The following is a 26623-nucleotide window of genomic DNA, read 5'->3' as shown; positions in this document are numbered from 1 at the left end:
AAGCCAACGTAGGGACATATAAAATAAATTTTATTATCCATTTTTCTGAATTTCTACACTGTAGTGGCTTCTATATAGACACCATCATCAGGAAAGACTGCCGGACACTGACGCAACATAACAACTGTGTCTGCTGTGTGTCCGAGCTTCAATATATAATTATTGTATGGAAAAAAAAAAAAAAGAAAGAAAAAAGGAAAAAAAAAAAGAAAAAAGAAACCTAATTTAGTCTCTCTTTCGTTTGTTTACACTCAACATAAAAATGCGGCCCAGGGCAGAAAGAGCATGAGTGAGTCTGTTCAGGGCTGGGCACCAGTGGCTGCAGGAACCTGTGTGGCAAGAGCACTGGGAGAGGAGATGACAGGAGAACCTGCGATGTTGGCCATTGGCTGGGACGAGGACATGGATGTGACGCCTCCTACAGGCAAACAGACACAATGGTTTGTCAGGACTTGTCAAATCTCCTCACGCAAGTGCGCTCAGAAAGCACGGCTGACCTGTGATCATACTGGACGTGCTGACTGGAGTGGAACCAGTGGACAGTCCTGAAGTGGAGCCCATCCTCGCCTGGTCCTTCACAATGGGATCTGACACGAGACACGAAGAACGCCATGACATTAATGTATATACAGCAAACAAAGGAAAAAACTAAAATCCTGCTTCCACATGACATCTAAGATGAAAATGTGAATGGAATGCAATAATAATAATAATAATGGAATTTACTGAATATTTAGGAATGTTATAATGGAATTCAAATTTGCCATTTTTTATATTAAAAATAAAAAATATAAAATTAGCAATAAATTAATACATTTTTGAACTTTTATCAATTTTGACTGATTTATTTTGTAATAAATTAAAACACTGAATTTGGGGAAAGCAATAAAGATTGTGGGAAAAATAAAAGCCCTAAAACTATGCAATTTTTAGAAGTTTGGGAAAACATGAAATGCTTCCTAAGGGCTCTATGCACCATCCCATTGTAGCTAAACCTTAAAGTTATTTCAACACAATATGTGGTATTTAAATAAAAATGTTCAGGTTTATATGACTGAAAGGCTCACAGAAATAAGGGTGCTCCATGGCCTCGCGCGCTGTGAGACGAGCTTGGTGATCGTAACGCAACAGTTTGTCCAGGAAGTCCAGAGCTTCAGTACTGACCAGGTGCTGGTTCTCACTGTGGACAAACCGTTCCCACCTTTTCCGGGAATGTCTGGAGAAACAGGATGAACGAAAGAGCTAAAAAAAAATCTAATCTGCAGATAAACAGATCAACATGCACAAAAAACGATCCCATCTCTCAACATACCTTCCCAAAATGTCGTTGAACCGTGGGTCGAGTTCAATGTTGTATTTGTCGATGTAGTCGTAGAGGTCCTCTGTGCCCAGAACTTTGGCAATCCGTACAAGCTGTTAAGAGAGACAGAGCTGGTTAAAAACAGCAGAGGGCAGCAGCCACCGCTCCACAGATCAGACCAGCTGAGCACTGCACTCAAACCTTTGTGTGTGTGTGTGTGTGTGTGTGTGTGTGTGTAAATATACACAGTACACACTCATGTAAACAAAACCTAATTTGCATGTGACTAATCATTTGACAGCACTAGTTATTTGATATATTTTACAACTTTTTCCTGGCAAAATGATCTCAATAAGTGCATTTACTTCATAAAAGTTTTCTGCATACATTAAAAGAGGGACACACTACTACTACAATTCATATACCCTTTAAAACAGCATGGCAACAATGAATATGTCATAAGGCCTAAAAGCAGCAGGACTCACCTGATCATAGTTGTCGTGTCCATGGAAAAAAGGCTCTTTCCGGAAGATCATACTCGCCAGCATGCAGCCTAAGCTCCACATGTCTAAACTGTAGTCATACATCTGCGGGACAAAAGCAGCAGGAGCTATAAAATGTGTGCATTGAACAGATATCTCAGAGTCTCGTTTATATCCCTACATCTCACTCTCACCTGATAGTCCACCAGCAGTTCAGGTCCTTTGAAATATCGAGACGCCACCCTGACGTTGTACTCCTGACTAGGGTGATAAAACTCTGCTAAGCCCCAGTCTATCAGACGCAGCTAAATGACAAAACGGAAGAGAATCAAATGTAATTTCGGTCATTTGGGAAATGAATGAACGATTCATGGTCGTGGTTTGTGTGATTCTTTCGGCGTCTCACGTCAGCGTCAGTGTTGACGCAGAGAACAGGCAATGTGTAGACTTTTAAATTCGATCTTGCGCAAAGTGCTTGACATCACAGCAGCGAACAATGCTTCTCTTTCACTACAGCCCACTCTCATTTTTGATTGGTGCATGTAAGCGAGTATATCATTATTCAGCCAATCAGAGTTGCAGAACCAGGTGGCGTAATAAATGGGCGGTACCTTTCTGTGTTCATGGTCGATCATTACATTGTGTGGCTTCACATCTCTGTGCATTATTCCCATACTGTGGCAGTAATCCAAAGCCTGAGAAAGACAGAGAGAGATACTCTTAGAACTAAACATCTTCTGACCAATAAATCTTATAAATAAAAGAAAAAAGTAGCTGATAAAATGTTTTAACTTTTTTTGGTATTCCAAAAAAATATTCAAAATTCAACAATTTACAAATACACAGAATATATTTATTCCATTTAAGAATTTAACTGAATATTAATAGAATCTTTCAATATTATATTTAAAAACTGCCAAAAAAAAAGGATAATGGTCTATCAGAGTTTTCAAAAACAAATCTACAAACCAAAATTGAGGTACAGCCCACGATATCAGAAAGAACTTACCTTTAGGATCTCATACATGTAGAACCGAATGTCGTAGTCTGATAGCGTTTGATACAATTGCTGCAAGACAGAACCCGAGAGGCTTGAGTTTGACTTGTTACATTTAGCGGAGGTGGCAGAACTGATTAAGCAGACGTGAGAAGTGATTTACCTTGAAGTCTGTGTTGTTCACATGTTCAAAAACCAGAGCTGGGGTTCGAGACTTTAGGAAGAAAGGCAAGAGACTTTGATTAGAGACATCTTAAATCAAATAAATGCGTTCGATTTCATGCTGCATTCTTGCAATCATACAACAACATCTTGAACATCTTGAGTCAACTGACCACTGGATCCTTGACAATGTCTAGAAGTGTGATGATGTTGGGGCCGCCTCTCAAATTCTCCAAAATTTTAATTTCCCGCTTGATTTTCTTCTTCTTTACTGGCTACATATGGAAATAAAAACAAATAACAAATAAAACAAAACCATTAAATACTAAATAAATTGCAAATGCTTAACTTCATTACGTGGCATCTCAGAATTCAACAGAATATTTAAAAAAACTCAAATAATTTTAAAAAGTAGTAAAAAAATATTTAGGTCTGGTAAGAGATTACTTTTTTTTTTAATCTAAATTAATTACATGAAGTGACGATAAATGAATCTAATTAATCACACATTAAAGTTGTCACAACTGTCATTTGTGGGTGGGTGAACTTTACCTTTAATTAATTATTTTATTAGTATTACGATGGAAAAATTAAAAACTAAACTGCCAGTAGGTGGTGGTAAATGTGTTAATGATTAAGTCAAAGTTATTTATTTGACTCGCTCAAATGGCAGATTCCAGGAGGCAGTCATAGACTGTTTCCATTTGGTGTACTTCTGATACGCACCTTCCCCACACCTCTAAACAGACCATCATCATCAGTCCAATCGGTGTGTGACATCCAAGTACTGCAAGAGTGATCAGAGAGCAGACTTCTGAATCGCTCTTGTGGTACATTAATGTCATACACCAATCAGTCGCTGTGTGCTGACCAAAACTAACAACAACACAATAATAATTTCTTACTTACTGAACTGTTGTATAAGAGCATTGTGTGTGATGTTGGACTTTGCCTATATGATGTAAATATGAGACAAAAGCTTAAACAGAGACATTTCCATATCTTGACTTTTGAGAACATTCTTAAAGTGTTCTCTGGGCTCCATCTTGCAGTGAGTTGTTACACTGCCTCATATTTGTTGTCAATGAAATGTCAGACAGGTCTGGTGTGCGGCAAGTGCATTAAATGCATTAATAATTTTTAAATTTTAAATATTATTTTCCACCGTAATTGATGAATCAAATTAACGTGTTAATTTACCAGCCCTAATTTAAAAGAAAAAAAAATTATATATATATATATATATATATATATATATATATATATATATATATATATATATATATATATATATATATATATATATATACACACACATCTATTTATCTATATATCACATCTATCTATCTATCTATCTGTATATCTATATATATCTATATCTATATCTATATATATTTTATAGAATTAAACTTCATTTTAAAATATAGGTTCAATCTGGAAAATCTACTGAATTTAAAAATGAATATAATGAAGACAGTATTACCAAATATTAAAAAAATTTTTTTACATATATAAACAATTTTGGTGTGGTCAAAAAACCTAGCCTATAGGATTATTCATTTGTTTTGTTTTGTTTTCACAACCACCCACTCGCTATATTAGCCAAAAACTTTTATTTCACTTCAATAATGGGTTTCCTGAAATGCCAAGCCAGAATCCAATTTGTGCCACCACAGGCGCAACTATACCATTGCTCCATACAAAGATATTAATGCAAATAAGCTCAATTTTAACATAGTTTTGCAGTGCAGATGAATTTGACAACGACATCCAATCTGACTGCGTCTAGACTCATTCTGCACGGCTTCATCCTTCGTGTCTCCAGGCAGGGGAAGTTCATTGCACACGACTGGCTACATTACAGGACAACGTGCTAATCTTCAAAACTATTTATCACTTAGCTTGAAAAGAAGCTCTCAGTTCGTCGTGTGTTATCGCTAGAATCTAGAGCTTTCTCTGGTTAAGAGGAGGAGGGGGTTAGGAAAGAATTCGCCAGGCGCCCGTTCATCTGAACGTCGGCCAGCAGCTTCTGGTTTCGATACCATCCGCTGCCTACCATAACGTAAACAGGCTTATCTCTGCAGACGTTCTCGTCAACCGCTCGGAAAATGAGAAGCTGGAAAGAACTGCAGCCCTGGGGTCTTCACTGTCCCACTGAACTTAACCTGACTTGACCGAGGGCTGGTCTGACCGCTGTTAAAGCTGTCTGGAACAACAAAAACGCTTGTCACCTTGAGTATTTTGACGACTACTTTCTCGTTGTTTGTGATGTTGATGGCTTCGAACACTTCGCTGTACTTTCCTCGGCCGAGTTTCCGCACCAGCTGGTAGTCATCTTGATTTCTGTTGACAAGACCGACAGCTGTTATTACAAGTGCAAATGAAACGCCAGTCCAGACAAAGAAAGACATCAGCCCTGTAGCCCTGCAGAGAAATATTTCGCACCACACTGAAAAAAAATTCTGGGACTCTTAACTGAATGATACTTAATATTTGATCATTACATGTAGAGCCTCCAAACTAGTAAATAAAATGCCATTCGTTTACTATTACTGCGAATTAAGGCCCTCAAGACCTCTCTGATGAGTTCAATTCAGCTGTATAGAATTAAGACTGAAAATGGCTTAAAGAGGTAATCAAAAACAGACCATTCTTGTTTTAGTTTCAATAATACATAGAAGCAGCTTCATCAAACAATGGTCTCAAAGTTATATTATTAGATGACCTATTTCTGTATAACTGAACATGGTAAGAAAGTGCAACTTAAAAACAATTATACAAGGTTGGGTATAATATTGTAAGATACAAGATATCACTTGTATTACAAGATATCAATACAAAAATACTGGACTGGCACAATAACACCTCTTTTTTGATTCGTTAATGAACCATTCAGTCATTTCTGAATCTGTTGTATTTAACAAAGCCCCCCAAAAAATTCTAGACCTGGAAAACACATATTAAACGTGTGTATAATATATATATATATATATATATATATATATATATATAAATAATGCAAATATTTAGCATATATTTTGAATATACTGACATGTATTTATATATTTATAATATTCTTATTATATATATATATACGGACCTATGTTTATCATATAAATTGAACATTTTACATAAAAAATCAAATATATACATGCATTTGTTTGCACAGTAAGCACTCATTATGTATATAAAAACTTATTTTAGATGAGATTAATCATTTGACATAACTAGTACAAAGTTATTTTCAGGTTTTCCTATGACTTTGGCAACCCTGTAATTCTACTCATCCTATAATGTAACCCAACTTCAAAAATCCAGACCTTGTAATACCACATTTATTCTTAAAAAAACAACACACTCACCCCCACTCTACGACGTGAGATTCATAGTCCCAGTATTCCCGCGGTCTCTGTGTGTTGACGTCTGGATAAACGCGAGATCGACTCGTGACAGGGCCGGACATGATCTGGATGTGTGGCTGCTCCTGTCAGGGCTGTGAACGCACACAAAAACAATCAATAGAGGGACAGCACTATCAGACCAATCTGCATCCATAAGATCGACTGAAATAAAAGGCTTGGGGCCTGAAAACGGTGGCCTCATTTGCACGTGGACTTGGTACGGAATCAAAGGGAAGATGAATCTACAACCGGGGTGTTTGGCTTTACAGTCCCCCGGCCACGACACGGACCCCTGACTGTCTGAAAAAAAACTGGATTAAAGTTCTGAATCTCTGCCCAGATAGAGGAAAGTTTTAATCTAGATGCAAGCAGACCGAGGAAGACTAGACCGCCGCAGTCCAAAAGGTGTCAGCACATTCTTTCAGGGTTGAAAACACACAAGATGGCTTGAGGACACAATACGGTTTTCTTTTAGGCTTTCTATACATTTTAATTAGATCACTCTGCATGTAACAACACAATGCTGAACAGAACCAGAAATGAGCATCAGGTGGTTACTGGATGTTTCCAAGGTCGAAGCTGTTGGAATAATCCAATCAGAGTAATGTACCACCCAACCCTGCTTCTCTTTCACCTGCTGACCTACCTGATACACAGTTCGTCGTTGTACAGCAAAAAACATTAAAGAACACACCAGGGTTTCTAGTAAGTTAGGTAATGAATAACAGCTACAGGGCTGTGGGTGGTTGCAACTCATGTTTCAAGCCAGGTTTTCATTGCTATTTTATCATCCACCAGATGAAAAACACTTATTAGTGAAAGCACAGTTCTCCTAAATCAGCCATGTACAACTTATTAAAGAGCAACATACCTAATATAAACAGCAATAAATAATTAGCAATGGACCCATCTCGCAGACCGTGATTACCATGAGAAATCTAGATATTATTTTAAATACATTTGCTTTGCGTTAAGCAATATTACATATACATGATTTTTGCCAAAAGCAATGGTCTGAAGATAACAAACAAAAACAATTTATTTGATGGGATTATTGTAATGTTTTTTGGACTGCTTTTTGTCATTCTGACGGTACTTTTCAATCCACAGGATCCATTTGTGAGCAAACAATGTCATGGTAAATGTCTTCAAATCTGGTCCAATGAGAAAACAAACCCCACTGCATCTTAGGTGGCATGAGAATTTCATATTTTTGGGTGAACATTTCCTTTAAGGACACAATACCGTTTTAGTTTTTGCTACTGGGGTAAATGGGATGACAAAAAATAATATTTTTGTAGTTTCATTTCACCAAAATAAAAGTTATAATGTCTCAGAAATATGAAGAGTCCATCGTAATGCTTATGCTTAACATGCCTTTAATAATACCAACCACAACTTAAAAAAAAAAAAAAATGTCTGCCAAGCATTATATTTCCCTAATCTAATTATAGCCTCCTTACAGCAGATTTTGTTGTATTAAAATAGAAATCAATCTATTTTACAGCAGGTCTGAATGAGTCTCATAACACTGAAAACAGGAACTTCCTGGTTTAATGAACAACCATTTTGATCCAGTACTGGGATCTGTGCTGTAATGGAGACTGGCCTGCAGGACCCTAGCGTGATTAGATTTCATCTACGTCTGTTCTCCTCTTATTTGCCTTAACTAGTTCAAAAGAAAACCAAACCATCCTTTTTCCACCCCTCCATTGTGAAGCCATCCTGTTGACAACTCGTACTAGAACCTGCTTAAAAACCATTCACTTCTCTCTCATAAGTGTTTTTTTTTTTATTCGCCCCCACGCTTCACAACTACACATTCAGAAGGACCTGCTGACAAAGCGTTGATTTTAAGATGGCATATTAAGTTAAAAATAGCCCAGCTTGATAATAAAACATCACATTCCATCCAGATGATATTTGCTTGTCTTATGTAAATCCTGCTTAAGTAACACATTAGATCAGGGCCAAACGGAATCATGTAATCGTCACATGAAACCAGCTCAATTATCCACGGTTTCCCCAAAACCAATTAATAAACCAGCCCATCAGGCAACTCACCATCTCTTGATTTTTAGATGTATCCTATCCAAATCCCTATTTATGAATGCTAAAGAAATCAAGCAGGGACGCTGGAACACAAAGTGATGCCACGTATGGGAATCTACTATAAGAAACAATGGATAATTTTGTTTTGCCAGATGGGATTTTGGTTTGATCACCATTCCAAAGATTCCTGCCTCCCCGACGGCCACCTCAGAAGAGCGCCGAACCTGATATCACATGATCCACAAAGCCTGCATTCAGTAGCAGCCATTACTCCAATCTCGGACCAAAAAATGACATGATCTAATCTACAGATGGACGAGGACCAAATATGTAGACGCATTTTAACTCCTCAAATGCGTCAAATGAGGTTTCAATGAACGCAATGGACATTTACCCCCCCCCGACTCACCTAAAACTGTACTTGCGGGCAGCCTTGGGGAATATTGCGATGGTTTTAGACGAGGGTGATGCTACAAACACCTGCAAGGCAAAGCAAAACAAATAACTTTAAGAACCTCCACTGACGTCAGTATTTGATTTGCAAAGACGTTTGTTTGTTTGTACGAACAAAACCAGTTGTGTGCCGCCAAACCGGGCCACTGGCAAACTCAAAGCAACATTTGTGTTGAACACACCAAGTGATGATGCAGTCAAAAACACAATCATAAACATTCATTAGGAAACACGCCGCCATTTTCCATCTGTCTGTCAGAACAGAACTGTGTTGATCTCAATCGCTAGTGCAAAGTTAGCGATCAAAGCAGGTCCAATCGTGTTCCAGGGGTAAATATTACTGTAAAAAAAAAAACTGGGGCAACAATGTTACAGAAGCTTAATTCTGAAGGAAAACCATGGACTTGGCAACACAGCCCAAGGGCAAGTCAGTTTAAAGCAAATTTTTAATTTTTACGCACACCATTTCTTTAAATCATATCCTTGAGAAATTTAATAATCACATTAGGTTACATCCTAATTGCCAAAATTAAAGACATCTTCAATAAATATTTTTGTTACACCGCAAGACATTTTATGACCGTAAATGTTAATAATCTGAATTTAAGACGTGTTAAGGACCATGGACACCTGTTAAAACAATTAATACAAAATGACTTTAAAATGTTCTGTTAAAGGATACGTTTATTCAAACATTTATTGTTTTCATCATATTTAATGCAATTAAATAATGATAACATAACAGCATTTTCCAACCACCTGCCACTACGCAGATAGTCCCTGGAGAACGATCTACATCCGAACAAACATCAGTAGATAAACCAAGACGCATTTCAAAGATGCATTTCTGGCCTATTAAAAATTTTAGAGCTGAAAAATACATTTACTATTGAAACCGCAATTACCTTTTCAAACCCTTAAATCATAATTTTAATATTCACAAGTATTCCATCATTGTTGGAACAATCAGTGATTTTTTTTCTTAACACAAGCCAGTCTAATTACTCCTAAAAAGCAACAGAAGAACATGGCCAACCACCTTTTGCCTATAGTCTATGTTTTTGGCCAACACATTCATGTTTTAATACTTAAAAACGCTGCCTAAATAGTAAGCACACTTATTTTTTTAATTATGTTCTGTTATCAGAGCCATCAAATATTGCCCCATCAAACCAAATACAGAACGATACTAAACTAAATATAATTAAACAAAGATTTTCACACAATTATACCTTTAACCTCATAAAAAAATATTTGTTTTGGTATAAAGGAACTTAAAATACTTTCCAATTAAATTGGACTGTATCTCAATGAAATGATGAGCTTAAAACATAATTTGTAGCATTTTCAAAAATCAAGGATGATCCAAACAGGGTGTTAAATATTACAAAGCCTTTATTAAACTTTCTACGGATTTAGGACGAAATAGGAGGATAAAAATAAAAATAACGACCAAAATCTGACGTGCAGATCAAACCCTCATTCAGATCAGGATGTAGAGCATCAGTTAGGAGCTAAACTAACAGCCTGTCCAAATTGTACACACTCGTAACCGCTCAGCTAGTTTTCCTTTTTAACATAAATCTACATTTAAGCAAATCCACCACAACGTTTAAGTGTTGAGCTAACCGAACCCCATCAAATCATCGAGTTTCTCTTACATTTCTTTAGCATATCATCACGTTAGCCAAAGCCATGCTAACGTTCCATCATCTACACAATAAACACATTTCTAAACACACAGAAGGGCACGATGCCTCATATTAAAAACCCTCATCTTCTTTAAAATGATATAAAGATCGTGTATATGTTAAACGTTCGTAGAGAAAGACACAAAGTATTAATATAAAGGGCGGTTAGTATTACCTCTCAGCTCTGTGTTAATATGGCGGCGGCGAAGTTAGCGCGAGGAGACGCGACGCTCTTCCGGTCCTGCAGGGGGCGCGTTTCAGCGGCGCGCTCACTGATACTGGCTTCCGCTCAAAGACGCTGGGTTTACTGGTCCTCCCACTCTGTGCACTGGCTTATGATTAACTTGCTTATGTTTTAATCAAATTTCACATCCACAATGGTTAATAATATGTTATCATATGTAATAATATGTTTTTGTTTTACAATGTACATAGTCCATTGTATAGTCAGGCAAATAATTTATTTTGGTGTTTTCTAGTATTTATTTCTATATTTATATACCTGATTAATTCCCTTTTTCTAATTGTTATATTATTACTTATTATATTATTATTTTATATTAATACTTATATTATTTATAAATAAATAAATATTTATAAATATTATAAGTATTAATATAAAATAATAATATTAATAATAATATTTATTTTTATTTTTTACATTTGAACAAAAGTGCATGTATAAAGAGGAAGATTATTAAATTAACTCTCTGCACAGACAATAGAGCCTACGTGGACACTGTATTCAGAAAGAAATGGGAGAACGAAATTTTTAGCAAAGACATTCAGTTCTACAGTTGTGGATGAGTTTCATAACTTGGTCTTTCTTTCTGTAATTGAGAATGAATATATAAATGCAAGATTATTACACGACCCAGAAGCCCTCAAAACTATACCAAAACGGCCTTACATTCAGTCCTTCTAGCCTCTCGAAAGTCGTGTCTTGAAATATTTTGAACATTTTTGTCTAAAAGTCTCTGTATGTGTTGTTATTTTTGTTGTTTAATGTTTAGTATTCGATATTTAGCATTTTGTGATAATATTTTTGACACATTTTGACAATGTGTAGAATGTCATTATCTTTTTTGTTTCATTCCACAATTCAGTTAAACTTTTAAGCATATTTAATGTGTGTGTATATATATATATATATATATATATATATATATATATATATATATAGAGAGAGAGAGAGAGAGAGAGAGAGAGAGAGAGAGAGAGAGAGAGATAGAGAGAGAGAGAGAGGCAGACAGATAGATAGATAGATAGATAGATAGATAGATAGATAGATAGATAGATAGATAGATAGATAGATAGATAGATAGATAGATAGATAGATAGATAGATAGATAGAGTGCATTCTGATTGGTAACATATGAATATTCCCATAGACAGAAATAGTGACATTACAGGTGAGTATATGTCCTGTTGATCATCATGTGACTTAAAATATAGAGCATATAAGATTTTAGGAGGATCTGGTCTCTCTTTAAATTGTCTTTGGCATCATCTTCTCCAGCATTAATTAAGACGACAGAATTACAGCCCTGAAGTGGGACACACCAGAGCACTGGGAATACTAGCAGGCTACGAATGCCTGTCTGACAGCTTAATAGATAACTGTCAAGAAAACTGGTGTTATGGGATAATTCATCTGATGACAGCTAACTCATTTGCACATATTTAACAATTCATAATCCAAGGTAATGGATACTTGGAATCGACAGGCAAGCGATGGAAGAACCTTAATGGATTCTGAAAAAGACTTCATCTGGATAAAACACTGTGGATTTTTAAATACGACTGCATATAATCGGTCCCATAAACATAGCTTCATGTTTTTAAAATCACATTGAGATTATTTATAATATTGTTTATTCGTCATTCATCTCGTTCAGTCGAACTCATTCTATTGTTGTCGCTAATCGCATTTATTATCGCAGTTATTCAATTTGAAAATGGCTGAAATATTAATCAGGAAGGTCTTTGTAGTATAATAACTGAGAAGTAAAACTAGCTAAAATGCTGAGTAATTGTCCACAGATTATTCTTCCCACATCAAGGGGCATCAGACAGGTCTCATGTGATACTCCGTCTATATTAAAAAGCTATTCAATCTCATCAGCCTCTGAATAAATCCTGTCTGGTATGTGCTGGTTAAAGAGTGTAATTTTTCATGATGATGGAAGGCAATGGAAACTTCTTTGAAATTATGACAGTTCATTTACCAAAGCTGGCAGGAGAGAACGCTTACCGGCCAGATACACAAACCTTGCTACAGCATTTATATTTTGATGATAGACCGAATTGGTGATTCTAGCGAGGTCACAATACTAAATCATGTTATTTTTGTCATGTTCATATATAGGCTGTTAAACGTAAATAGCAATGAGGTGCCTTTTTTGAAACAGGAAGTAAGGGGCGGGGCATTTCAAAGTTTAATAGCCACAAGTTTGATCACGGCATGTGCCTTTAGCAAGAAAACATGTCAGTTTTATTGAGCAAACAGTAATGCTAAATTCTAAAAATTGTGCAAGATGAGACATTCATATTTTTGGTCCGTTTTATCAGAGCATTTGATTAACAAATATCTAATTGACTCTCTGATATTCTGACTTTGGCATCGCATGAGGTCGTAGAGGCAATCAAAACATGCCAATTTAAAAAAAAATAAAATGGACGTCCTTTATTTCAATATTTTTTTTCTTTAATAATTTGTGTTTTAAGGAGATTTAATAATCATGGCGCTTAATGATCGTCACATATGCACAATTTATTTCAATGCAAAATGTGTACAAAATAAGATTTCTCTACACCCCCACAATAAATTGTTCTGTTTTTCTTAATCACCATTCATGTTTTTTGAGGAAGTCATTTTTGACAGCTAAGGCTACAAGTGACTATTTTTAATGAGATTCATTTTAGTTATTCTTTTGACATTCCAGACATTTGAATCATGTCCAATTAGTGAGAGCGTGTTCAGAGGAACCACAAAATATATATACTTTTATTATTTCTGCCACAGGAAGTGAGTAAATAAAGTTATTAATATGTAAATGAATAAAAATACAAAAATTAAATAACTGCAACTTCAGAAGTGAAAACTACAAGATATGATCAAAGAATTTGTAAGTATCTCAGATTTATCATATAATTTCTTTGAATTTGCATTTCACAGTTCAAATTTTACACGTTTTTTTTTAATCATAGAAAAGGTAATTGCAACTTTTTCACCTCACAGCAGACCTTTTTCCATACGATTCTTTCAAATAAAAAAATTGTGAGATTTAAAAAAAAATGCAATTGCCTTTTTTAAATCCCACAGGTCAGAGACATAACTTCAGAGAAAAAAAAACTTATTTTAGGCTGAGACGAAAAAAGGCTTTATTTATTTATCCTCCGTAAATGTTGACCCGTACAGCAACAAACAGAGGTTTCTAAGTTCAAGCTGGTCCTGATGGTCCCGTAACCCGAGCGAGCTTGCGCTCCCTAATGTAAAGTGCCGCGGAGCGTTTCTTTTTTCCGTCAAGCATGAGAGTACGTTCTGTACCTCGCGATGCTAGCAATTTCCTTTCAGCCCCCAAGTTTAAAAGGAAAATCCAGGGGTCCCGTGTGCCCTTGGGCCTTTTTCACATACACATGTAAATCTGACCTTACCGGCTTTCAAAGACTTCCCTCGCGAGTGTGTTTCTTGAAAAGACAGCTAAGCGGCCATAATGCGGCCTAGTGAGGGATCCTCAACGGTTAATTATCCATTTACGCTTTTAAAGAGAAAAATCCTTTTAGCGTGCACACAGAGGACTTCTTTGATAGTAGGCAATGCTGCTCCTAAATACCAGAGTGGAGGACATGTCAAATGTAACTCTATTACACAGGACCACTTTCTCCCATTATCAAAACTCTAACCCCTGTTCTGCTCCACAGCGGCCCGCTCCATTTTACCACAGGCGCCCATAGAAATCCAGGAAAGGTAAAACCCAGATGGGTAGACTTCCTGTCTTGTCTAGCGACGGCCCATTCATTTCCATTGGCAGTAGTTCCGTCTGATAAAAGGGAAAAATAGCCAACAGATCGAATGTCCACGGACGGATGAGTTTGTGCTTGAGATGTACAAGGGATTTAGTCTTAGCTGCGCGAGTTCGTGAAATCGGCCGCGTATGGAGTTTGAGGTTGAAACGCACGACTGTTGTCCAGATTACTGCCACGATTTGACATCCGATTATCGACATCGTTTAACGTGTGACGCTAGTTTTCGCATGCGACCGCCGCATATCGCCCCCTACTGGTGCAGACGGTGTGCAGTAGAAATATCTTTTCCCTGATCACAATCAGGGGTTTCATCCGAAAGGGTCCGCCGATTGCGACTTTTTATTGGGCGAGTAAAAACTGCGAGATAAAAATTCTGAACTGTGAGATATGGAATAAGGAATAAATTGTGACTTTTCTTTAAAAACCCAACCTTCTTAGTGACGGTTGCTATGTCCGATAAGCCAAAGTCACACTAATTTAAAAAAATAAGAAGCAGAGAGGAAACTGACGATGATTGTTTTCAAATTGTGTAGCATTTAAGAAATTGAAACGCTTTTGCAGCTCTTCAGCGTGGCGTGACAGATCGCTCTAGCAATTCAGTTCAAGCGGCACACATGATATGGTCCGATATGCACATTTTTGAACATCAGAAAGCATTTTTAGAGAGATGTCGATACAATTTCTCAAGTTTAAGTCCCCTGAAGTTGATCTACTCTCCTGTCGGATTTGTTTGTTGCTCGCCTGTCAATCAAGCTCTTTGCAAACTTTGTATCTCACACTTATAACCTCTTTTTTCAGATTTGCGAAGAAAAATAACGAATTGAGATGAAATGCAGAACTGCTATAAAATCAGAACTGTGAGACATAAACAGAATTTTAAGTCATTTAACGTATTCTTGCCTTAATAGCATTCAGCTGTTACTATGTAATATCATTATAGGTATTTGTTATCATAGCTACATCTGGAATCTCGACTTTATATCCATTTACAAAGTCATTAAGCGTATAATGTCTACTGTTTTAAAATCTGCTCTGATTTCGAAAGCCATAATGACACGTGACCGTTGCTACGCCATATTGTTCCGTGATTAGAACTATTCCGGAAACAATTTCAAAAAAGTAGTTTTTCTTGAATATTGACGTTTTATATGTAACAAATTAGCCTAGTCGTGTAATGTATTTCGTTCAATTATCCCTATGTGACATTCAGTAATTAGCGCAGGTTTGGAAAAGCATCTCAAAATGACCAACCCAAAACGTTTTTGTCATCACGGAGTCCCTTTGTTACATCACACGAGTCTAAACCTGACCTTGGCGCATTTCTGGGTAAATTCCCGACCTTTTGGTAACATTTCTGGATCCCGCTGTACGACAGGTCATGCGTTCGGCCCGGGATGTTACCCGACACCGTCTTTCTCTCAAAATTAATCTTGAGGAAAGCTAGAGGAAAAAAAAAGAAAAGTGGAATTTCCTGAACACAGATCCCAGAGTCTTTCCCGCAGGAGTGAGCACTAATACCTCCATCAGCGGCAACCTTATCGCTGGCATCTTGACAACAAGAGGCCAAAAAAACAAGCGCCATTTCCCCAACACCAACCTTTTAAAGAGGAAAAATTCTATTTATGCCCTGCCAGCTCGCTATTGATTTACAGAGCAATTAGGTTTGCATTTCTCCCCAAATACTGGCCTCAGTGACCCAGGGAATCCCCACCATTGAGCACCTTTCACCACGACACGCTCGTCCGATCGGCAGGTCGCGCGGGGCAAATATGATGACCTTGCCATTGTGCTTCGCCTGAACCCTCCGCTGGCAGGACCTTTTTTCAGCTTTTGGAGCGGAGGAACTTTTAAATACGCAGCAGGTAACAAAAGGCTCTCTGTGAGGTAAGATTTTCCCTGACGGAGAATCTTTTAGTGGGAATGTACATGGGAAGGAGACATATGAATCCTTACATTAAGCCATGCAATTAACGTAATCCAAGATGAAGCCGTTTTTTCCACGTCTCGTCTTTCACAATAAGAGACCCTCCCCTCGCACATTCTCAATGGCCTTTGAGGGGGTATAAAAGCCTTGGCGGCCGCTTTCGCCGCAGGACCAGTTCAAGTGCAATACTACATTGTGTACTGTACACCGCCGGACCCCGTCTCTGACCTCCAGCCATGATGACCAGGTAAATCTCAACAGCTTTTAGCGATGCAAACGCACCCAGATCAGTTATTTTCGCCTTTTGTTTCTATTCTAACAAAACTTGTAACATAATTGCACGTTTGTCAGTGAATAATATTACATTTGCCATTTTTTTAGAATTTTTTTACATGCAACTGAATGCAGCGATTTAATATTTAAACAGTTTAAACATCATATTAATACAAAGACAAATTTTAGAGCTATTTTTAAAATCACTAAAGTCGCCTGTTACGTCGCTATTACATAATACCAGTTATATACTACTACTTGTATAATATTAGTAGTCATTTTTTATAATAAATACAGAATCATGATAGTGCGTCAGTACTTTTTAGACTCTTTCATTACATATAAAATGCATGCTCCTTACCTGCTTCTTTGCAAGACAGATTTATTGTGTCTGGAAACGATTTGATTATTTTTTTTGTCGCAGGAACATTCTCATCTTCTGCTCATTAGCACTGGTGCTGGTTAAAGCGGACCTCGAAGCAGGTAAACAGCTTCATCCTGTAATAAGACAATGTAATCTGTTTATTCTATGTATGCGGAACGTATCAAGAATGATTTATAAACTAAAAACTTAACATTGCAGCTGAAGGAGGGTCCCAAGCCATGTTTGCTACAGGTAAATATTAAATCAATAACATTGAACATATTGCAGGATCCAAATAAAGCTTTAACTAAGAATCCTTCTGTTCATCCACAGATCCGGATTCAACCTCAGATGAAGCTCCAACCGGTGAGTTTTCACACACTTCCTCTGTTTTGGAGTCACGGTCTGTAGCATGTCGGCCGGACGGACCCTCACCGCTGTGTTTTGTGTTTCCGTCGGCAGAAAGCATGAACCTGGTGTCACCCGACCAGCCCAACGGTGAGTGACCACTGCCTCGCGTGATGGGCCAGGAGCTGATGAGGGTTTCCCGTCAACTTTTTTTGTTAGTTTAGGAAGAAACAATGAACGGGTGAACTCTTAAACTGAAGGTTTCAACCCACTGCCTGATAGTTTTCATGACGAATTTCTTAAATTAAATTTCATGATTAAATTCCATAGTTTTTTAGGAGTCAGTGTGTGTTGTGGTGCTGTAAAAACACAGAAACCCAAACACGGATGAACCTGTGATTAAGCACCAAGATCTTTTTTTTGTTTTTCTGCAATATCTAAAGAGAATTATAGCTGCTGGATTTTCTAACGCAATTAGAGTTAGACTTTACAAGTCTGCCACCTAGTGGAGTCTAAACCCACATACACCCACATATTTTAAAACCACTTTTTTTCCTATTCTGACCTACACAGAGGAAGTTTTAAATGTAATTAAGTAATTAAGAAATTAGTTAGGCATGAAAGAGATTTTATCGTGACTTTTCTTTCTTATGGCTACAGATGAGCTTCTGTATTACAACGGAGCGACTGCAGGTATAAGAAAGAATTCTGTACATAAAAAAGTATTGATTCACCAAAACATTGACCAAGCATTATAAAATAACTACAAATTTTATTTTAATGTCAAATTGTCTAATTTAGATGCAAGCAGCACCAGTGCTGAGGCGGGAAATAGCGGTGAGTATCAGATCTATTCATAGAAAACATGAAACGTATAATGTATGATATATCATAGCTCAATAAATAATAGAAAATTTATGTTTAATAATTGTTTGATTTCTTTTCAGCACCTCAAGTAAATGACGTGCCCAAAGCTGGTAAGTCATTTTATTTATGTACAATATTATGTACAAAAAAAAAGATACATATAGTCTGAAATATTCCAAACCACATTTTTTACTTCTTTAATGCATATTTTTAGGATTATGTGACTTTAATTGTTTATTGCTTCTATTGTTATTTATTTTGCATCTTAATAATCCTAAAATCCGTTTCAATTTATAGATATATTTATTTATTTATTATTTTATTTTTTATTCTTTTTTTTTTTTTGTTTGTTTACATTTCAATTCCTTAACTAAAAATTGCTTGAAATAATTTTAATAAATGATGCATTTAATTAATTTATTTATTTTTTGTCTTAAGATGCAGCTAAATCCAGCATGGAAGAGCCTGACGGTAAACGCCACGCATCATAAACACGCGCACGCAGCCCGTGAATGTAATCTTGTGAATTAAAGGTGTAACGTTTCTGTCTCGCCTGTTTCTCAGAGGATGAAGCCCCAGACTCAGAGGAGGCGGCGGCGGCGGCTGCGGCGGCCGTGAAACCCGCTCCGGCCCCGGTCCAGCGTGCAACCAAATCCCACAATGCATCAGCACGCAAGCGGAGCAAGCCCGTCTCCGCCTCAAAAAAGAGATCAAGAAACCTCCGTCCCTGAGACGAGAACTGTGGCAAGAGAAACGGGGCAAAGCTGCAATGACAAGGCAGTGATAGAGGGAGAAAAACGAGCGATATAAATGTGTTCAGTGGCATTTTTTTTGTTTTTGTTGGTTTTGAGAATCTTGAACTAGACTTTATCCTCTGTGATGTACTGATCCGTTTGCGTGTGTGACTGTGCGTTGGCGTGAATGCTTTTGACCGTTAAAGGTCCGTTAATGTGAGCTACGCGACTGTGCTTGCCAAATATTCTTCCAAACTTTACCCAGAGGCGAGGCTGTCGCGGACACTTTATAGGATTGATTTAATTTCGGATCAGACTAGAAGTTAAATCTGATATCGTAATAAGCTGCAACTTTATAGACCGTTCGGTTTTGTTTGCTTGATTGATTACAGGATAGATTTGAATCTATAAATCTCAGACTTGATAAAACTGGTGCTGGCAACCTGATGACGCTGCGCTCAGGCGCGCCATGACTTTAGCGACTAGCCTTTGCTCTCCTCACAATGACAGTGTTTGAATCAAAAGTGTTTCTCTCTTTGTTTTCAGTAACTTTTTTTTATACACAAAGTATTTAACATTATTGAATTTACAAATATTACAATCAGTAACATGTTATTATTCTGAAACATTTCTTTCCTTTTATTGTACCCTTAAATAAAACTCTAAGCAATGAATATGCTAAACACAAACCACGTGTTTCTTTCATTATGGTATACCATTGGGTTAACAAAGTACTCATTATTTTTTATTTCATTTTTGCTTCCTTCATATACACACACACATACATATATATATATATATATATATATATATATATATATATATATATATATATATATATATATATATATATATCAAAGGAGTTAAAATGTCTGCTTTTTTAAAGAAATTAACAAAAGTGTTCAAAAAGCTTCTGGAGAATAAAATGTCAAAATTTGGTTGAAATGTTACATTGTCGTTCAGTTCGACACAATATGGGTGTAAAAATTCAACATGCTTACTCTGACTTGTACATATTAACATATACAAAATATATTTATTTTTAGCTCGGAACAAAATTGCTATTAATGTAAAAGGTTTTTCATTTTTGTGAATGCAAAAACATTTTAAAGCAGAATTACACATTTTTCATGTTAAAACCCTTTTCGAAATTAATAATATAACATGGAATGAAATAACACATTAATTCAACCAAAATGTTAGAATTACAAAAATATATGCATAATGTTACACAATAATTAGAATAAATTATATATATATATATATATATATATATATATATATATATATATATATATATATATATATATACATACATGATAATTGTTTTTAATATAATTTATTATTAACGAAAGGATAAAGTAAATGCATAAAGACATTATTGTCTTTTAATTAAAATTAGTTATTTAAAATTAATTTATAAACCAAAATATACATTTATACATTAAATACATAAATATCAGAAAAACTGAAAACAATTGCATGGATTCAAACACTTTTACGAAGAGTAAAAAAAAATACATCAATATTAATTATACTAAAAATATAAAAAGTAAATGAATAGATAACTTTTTAGATGCTTTTATCAGAATCCCTTCCTAATGATATCTATCAGCTAATTATGTATTTACAGAACGCTTTACGCAGCACCATGGCCTGAAATCACCTTCAGCAGCTCGGTGAAAGCTGTAAACAGACACTGACGCCCGGAGACAGCTTTCCTGTAAGTGTCTATACGTTCCTCTATACCTTACACTGTATATCCACTCTCTCTCTCCGGGACCGATAAAGGTCGGGCTGTTCTCTCCCGCTAAAGCCGATACCTGTGTGGGCTTCTGGGCTTCTCCTGTGACGTCCACAGCTCTGTTCTCACATCTATACACAACCTTTCGCCTGTAAAAGGTCAAAAGGTTACGACCGCGATGCTTTTTGTAAGCTCACACGTCACAGCAACAGGATTTACCTTCTAGAGTATCAACACACACGCTGCACTGAAGACGGATTCAGTGTTTCCCAGACAAATCATTCAGTGTTGATCAGGAATGAAAAACGGTAGAAATATAGTCTATTTTCATGTAAATGTATTTTATTGTATCACTATTTTTTTATAATTATATCATAATTAATCCCTTATCTAAATTAAAGAATGTGCAATGAGCAAAATATATAAACAAGTTAATCCCTAAATAATGACAATGTTTAATAAATTAGATCTTGTTATTTTATATTTTAATTTTTATACTTTGTTAATAAATGTAAAAAATAAATTAGCCACAAATGCTTGGATGCAAATAATAAATGTGTGATAAATTTATATAAACTGAATTATTTTCAATTTAATTATTTTATAGCTTATTTTTATTTTATTTATTTTAATTAATTAAAAAAAAATAAATATATATATATATATATATATATATATATATATATATATATATATATATATATATATATATATATATATATAAATTAACAAAGAAAAAAATAATAAAATATAGCCACAAATGCTTAGGTACAAATAATCATGTTTAACAAATAGCATTTACATTAAATAAAAGTACATGTGTGCACAATACACAAAGATATGATTAAAAATGTAACTAAATGATATCACTTTTTTAAAGTTAATGTTCCAGTTCTTAATTTTTAATAATAATCGTGGTGACTGTAATACCAGCATAATCAACCAATCTGCTGCTCCTGATCAACCTTCCAATGGTCCACTTTCAAAAGCTTGTTTTGAAGTGCAGCTATTAGTTACAATCACAAAAACATCACTTGAACTCAATGAACACGAAAAACAAGCTGTTAAGTGTTTCGGAGGGACATTATCTCAGACGTGCAGGGCTTTTCTCAAACAAAGGCCTTCTGTTCAGCAGCTCCGTGAATCGGGTCTCCTCTGGTATCGGCTTCTGGGCTTTACTGGAACCACAAGCCGCCGGTACGAGAGATGAACATGCCTCAGCCTCTCTTTAGATGACTGACTTTGAAATTGCGAGGAACGTGTCACACTTGTTAAGTTCTTCATTTGGAGGGAGAGCACGCTCGCCGCAGGCTGCGTCTGCGCTGAACGCGTCGGTTCGGAACGGTTCTCAAACTCACTGCTGCCTCCCTGCGGCTGAGTGAGGTACTACAGCAGAAATAGGTACTACATCCTATATAATAAATATAGGATGTAGTGTTAAATTGCATATTACTCACTCAGTGAGCTCATCGGACAACTTATATTATTTAATAATTATATATAAACCTTATAAAAATTATATATAAACCTTTTTCGGTTTACTATAATTACTGTTTTGTATTTTGAAAACTATATAAATATACATGATTTCTACTGGGTTTTTTTTTAAATCATAATTTGAAACAAAATAAACAAGTAAAATCTAGTAAAACTGCGCTAAATAAACGTACTAAAATTGTGCTGGATTTATTTCTATTATTACTTGATGTTAATATCAAGCAATAATAATAATTCCTATCATGTTGATATGAAACTGATATTGTGTAAAACGTATCGGGATTCTACTTAAAATAGTCTTGTTAAAGAGCAAATCGCATGCGAATATTTTTTTAAGTTTTCTTTCAAATGTATTTTTGTGACCTATTCAATTTAAATATGTACACATAATTTTTATGTGTATTGTAGTATATGTGCATGTTTATGCATGTAAAAAAAAAAATGGACAAAGCCTTAGACAACAAATGCAAATATAATAATGACCATAACATCCATTTAAATAATATGTTTTTAATTCTTCTTTATTATTATACTAATAATATTAATGATATTATTAACAGTAAAAAAAAAACAAACTTTTATATATAAAATTAAAATGCATTCAAATAATCACAAAAGCGTGTCTTAAAATCTTTGCCTTACTTTTCTTTTTTTTCCCCCAAGTTCTAAAAGATCTAATCTTTGTTTTATTATGCTAGATTTCAATAACGTCCAGGCATGATTCCAAATTATGGAAACAATCCCACTGAGGCTGAACTCGGAGTAGGGCAAACTGTTCTAAACATGGGTCATTTTACAGAAGCGTCTTGGATAACGTCCCCATCATGGGATGGAGGCTGTGCCGTCTGCTCAATGGACGTCACGGAGAGATGGATTTGTCAGAGAACTTTAACACAAACAGCCTTTTTACCGAACAGAGCTGAGAGACATTCTTACATTTCAGATGCTGTTACCATTGACTCCCTCTCCAACGGATGAGTGGCTCGGGAAGACCTGAAAAAAAAAAAAATCACACGCCGTACGCATCTAGACGTAACAGAAAGCCTAAACCGTGCGTGTGAAGAGGTGCGCTGCTGTTTTAGTTAGCGTTCAGGCACCTGCTGGACAATAGAACAGGAGAAAAACTGTTAAAAAGACAATGAAGAACGGATTCAAGTCATACATGAGCCAATAACAGAAAGAAAACACCTAGCAACAACCATCCAGCAGACCTTAGCAACACCCTAGAACACTACAGATATACAGTACATGAGCAAATATACAGTACAACGCAATTACATTTGTAATATATATCCTAACAAATGTGATGTCCAATGCGATATGCATGCAAGATTATATACCGATTATTTTAAAAGCAGCAATATGTAATAAATATACAGAAATAACGATAAAAAAAACATCTGGTTATTATTACATTATTATAATGACTACTGTTGTTGTTGTTATTTTTTTATAAACATTTACATATTTTCATTTAGTTCTTACAGTTTGTTTTTTGCATTTTATGCAGTTTATTTATTTATATATTTAATAATTTATTGTAAAAATGTTTTTTTTTATTATTCAAATGCATTGTTTCATTTGATTTAAATTATCACTCATTGTATAATAATAAATAATAACAATATGTTTTATTTTAAGGCAGTTTTTTTATTGTATGTATATTTATGCATTAAAGATTATATACACACACACACACACACATAATAAAGCAATAATAATAATACATTTCTGTTAGGCTTTGGCAACTGTATATATTTTGTGTTAAGTGATTTGTACTATTTGCACAAATATGCATAACTTTAATACGTACACACACTTTTTGGTTATAATCCCAAAAAAAGCGAAGGAAATCTGTGATTAAAGTCCACAAATTAACATCAACTCCAAGCTGTCCGTGTCTTTGTTAGCAGAGGAAAAACAGCAGCATTTAAAAGCTAGTGGTTGGATTTTAGGAGACCAACACAGAATTTCAATGATCACCGGCCGTCGTCCACAGAAATGTCACGTAAATTTAAAGCTCACACAATGCCGCGGGACGTTACCGAGTCCTGCATCTCCTACCGACCATCTGTAGCCCGTGTTTTGAGGCTAAAGGGCTTGTTTCTTACTAAAGGTTTCTGGGAAAAGTGACATAACCGAAACCGCTTTGCCATTATTGTACGATAAAGTCTCTCTTTTCAGACTTCTCACTGTCCTCTTGTTAGTCGAAAAGAACCAGACAAAAGACACCCTGCGAGGCGTTTAAATGGAAAACAATGGCAGTTATGTAGATCTAAAGCAAAAATGCGAAAGTCAAGAAGAGAAGTGGCAGGCGGGCGCAGTCAGAGACGGTCACAATAGGCTCATTTGAGTTTTACAGGACCCTGTGACAGTGTTTAACAGGTCACCGGGTCACTTGCTCAGACGTGCTGATCTCACATTCGTCCTGGATCACCGGTCATGAGATCGCAACGAGATGGAGTGCGGCTCCTCACAATAATGCATTCACTTCTACAAGAAAACTCTTACGTTATTTAGGGCTTCTATCTAAATTGCAAGAGACAACGCATGGCCAACCTTTCGGCTACCAGCCCGGACGCCACAGCGATGGAGGGATGAGAAAAACTATGGAGGGAGATAAACAGAACAGAAGGAATCGATTAAAAAGTGACGAAGCAGATCGATGGAAAAGAATAAGACAAGTAAAGAAGGCTGAAAAAAGCAAGAAAGATAAAAAAAGAAAAGGCAAAGAAGACAAATGAAGAAACGTAACAAAGAAAAATGGGAGGAAAAGAAAAATGGAAAGGAAAGGGAAAGGGAAAGGAGAAAGGGAAGGAATAGAGGAATAGAGAAAGAAGGAAGGAAGGAAGGAAAATTGAAGGAAAAGGAAGACAAGAAAGAAGGGAGGAGGAAAATAAAGAGAAACATTCAGGGCAAATAAATCAAAAATGAAAGGAGGGAAGGAAGAAAGAATGAGAGGAAAACTGAAGGATGAAAAATGAAGGGAGTGAAAACAAGCAAGAGAGGAATAGAGGAAGAAAGCAAAGTGACTGTGAGGAAGAAAAGAGAATGGAAACTTAAGGGAGAGAGGAAGAAAGGAAAAGAGCAGGGAAAAACAGGAAAGTGAATAATGAGTAAATGACTGAAGTGACGTAAATATGACTTGACTCTCACTAGACGCTCATCAGGTGTGATGGAGTTTCCCATCATGCTTCATGGCTTTATCCTGACCGGATGGATGTGAGAGCTCAAGGTATCATTTCAAAAGGGTGGCTTGTTTCTTAATCTAGCCAGCACTGATGTGCTAAGCGCTCGTCTGAAGGCTGTGTCGCTCTCACACTCTCTGAAGAAGCACGGCTGGAAAACCCCGGCATCCTCTAGAAAGGCCACAGGAACAATTCACTCCTTTCCTAAAGCTCTTCAAAACCTCATTGACATCCAGTACTAAAACCGAACTGATCATCACTTGCATATAAAAAAACGCACCTAAAGCTCTTTCGAGGCGTCAGCGGCTTGTTGAATATGAATGGATGCGTTTAAAAGAAAAACACGAACGGGTCGCCTTTAACAAGGATGTTTTTTAAGCTCAATAAATTTCTCAATGGAGAAACAAAGAGGCATTGTGTGTCTCGACGCGGCAGACATCACAGAGAAACTCAAGCTTTTCCAGGCCAAGACACAGGTTTACTCACATTAAGACAATACATATAATTCAAGGCTATTCACAGCGACCTTAAATGCAAAGATAAACAAATAGATAGGTATAAAAAAACTAAAATAAATAAACCAACTGCAAGATAAATAAATATATACAAACAAAAAAAACTAAGTGAATAAAAAAAATTAATGAATAAATAAAATTTTAAAAAAGCATAATAATATAAAAATATAATTTAATTTGATTACCATACAGACCAAATAAATAACTTTATCAATAAATCACTAATATCTAATAATAATTTACTTAATTTAAATATATTCATTTATCATTTAAATATATTCTTAAGCACGCAATCAAATAAATTATTCCGTTTAAAAATGTAGTGCTGTAAAACAATTAATCGCATCCAAAGTACTGTGTATATTTATTATGTGTAAATTACATATATATTTATAATATATTCAAAATATATGCTGTATGTGCATTTATATATACATATATAAATATAAGCAATACACACACTTTATGTAAGCAAAACTTTTTTGTATGTAATTAATCGCAATTAGACTTTGACACGACTACATATTTTAAATAACCTTACAGAAAGAAAAAAAAAATTATTGATTTTAATGAAAAATTTGAAAGCACAACTGAACGTGGAA

General features: G+C 35.7%; 2 protein-coding genes across 2 annotated transcripts; one reads left to right on the top strand and one right to left on the bottom strand.

The window, feature by feature from the left end:
• Nucleotides 1-9: 9 nt before the first annotated feature.
• On the bottom strand, nucleotides 10-10846 carry zgc:86598 (STKc_CK2_alpha domain-containing protein). The gene is made up of 14 exons (XM_043218281.1): nucleotides 10714-10846; nucleotides 8804-8874; nucleotides 6304-6434; nucleotides 5173-5284; nucleotides 3115-3216; nucleotides 2943-2993; nucleotides 2792-2851; nucleotides 2394-2477; nucleotides 1977-2087; nucleotides 1786-1887; nucleotides 1313-1413; nucleotides 1068-1216; nucleotides 498-587; nucleotides 10-418 (listed from the first exon to the last, which is right to left on the bottom strand). Exons 3-14 carry the CDS (start codon nucleotides 6402-6404, stop codon nucleotides 300-302), a joined length of 1182 nt encoding a protein of 393 aa, XP_043074216.1. The 5' UTR covers nucleotides 6405-6434; nucleotides 8804-8874; nucleotides 10714-10846; the 3' UTR covers nucleotides 10-299.
• A 6283-nt stretch (nucleotides 10847-17129) lies between these two features.
• Nucleotides 17130-19732, top strand: si:ch211-133n4.6 (uncharacterized protein LOC797776 homolog). The gene is made up of 9 exons (XM_043218213.1): nucleotides 17130-17247; nucleotides 17348-17380; nucleotides 17462-17494; nucleotides 17591-17626; nucleotides 18137-18169; nucleotides 18278-18313; nucleotides 18424-18453; nucleotides 18782-18814; nucleotides 18908-19732. Exons 2-9 carry the CDS (start codon nucleotides 17368-17370, stop codon nucleotides 19072-19074), a joined length of 381 nt encoding a protein of 126 aa, XP_043074148.1. The 5' UTR covers nucleotides 17130-17247; nucleotides 17348-17367; the 3' UTR covers nucleotides 19075-19732.
• The last annotated feature ends 6891 nt before the right edge of the window (nucleotides 19733-26623 follow it).

The sequence above is a fragment of the Puntigrus tetrazona genome, chromosome 19 (genome assembly GCF_018831695.1).
Source record: "Puntigrus tetrazona isolate hp1 chromosome 19, ASM1883169v1, whole genome shotgun sequence".
Classification (NCBI taxonomy): Eukaryota; Metazoa; Chordata; class Actinopteri; order Cypriniformes; family Cyprinidae; genus Puntigrus; species Puntigrus tetrazona.
The sequence above is the reverse complement of the archived record's forward strand: the minus strand, read 5'-3'. Positions and strand labels throughout refer to the sequence as shown.

What these genes read in the sequence shown, in the direction of transcription:
- zgc:86598 (XM_043218281.1), bottom strand. Translation starts at nt 6,404, where the DNA reads ATGTCCGGCCCTGTCACGAGTCGATCTCGCGTTTATCCAGACGTCAAC. An exon ending in TAGTCGTCAAAATACTCAAG is followed by an intron (nt 3,217 to 5,172) that starts GTGACAAGCGTT and finishes TTCCATATGTAG; the next exon opens with CCAGTAAAGAAGAAGAAAAT. An exon ending in TCGACCATGAACACAGAAAG is followed by an intron (nt 2,088 to 2,393) that starts GTACCGCCCATT and finishes TTTGTCATTTAG; the next exon opens with CTGCGTCTGATAGACTGGGG.
- si:ch211-133n4.6 (XM_043218213.1), top strand. An exon ending in GTCACCCGACCAGCCCAACG is followed by an intron (nt 17,627 to 18,136) that starts GTGAGTGACCAC and finishes TTATGGCTACAG; the next exon opens with ATGAGCTTCTGTATTACAAC. An exon ending in CAGCATGGAAGAGCCTGACG is followed by an intron (nt 18,815 to 18,907) that starts GTAAACGCCACG and finishes CCTGTTTCTCAG; the next exon opens with AGGATGAAGCCCCAGACTCA.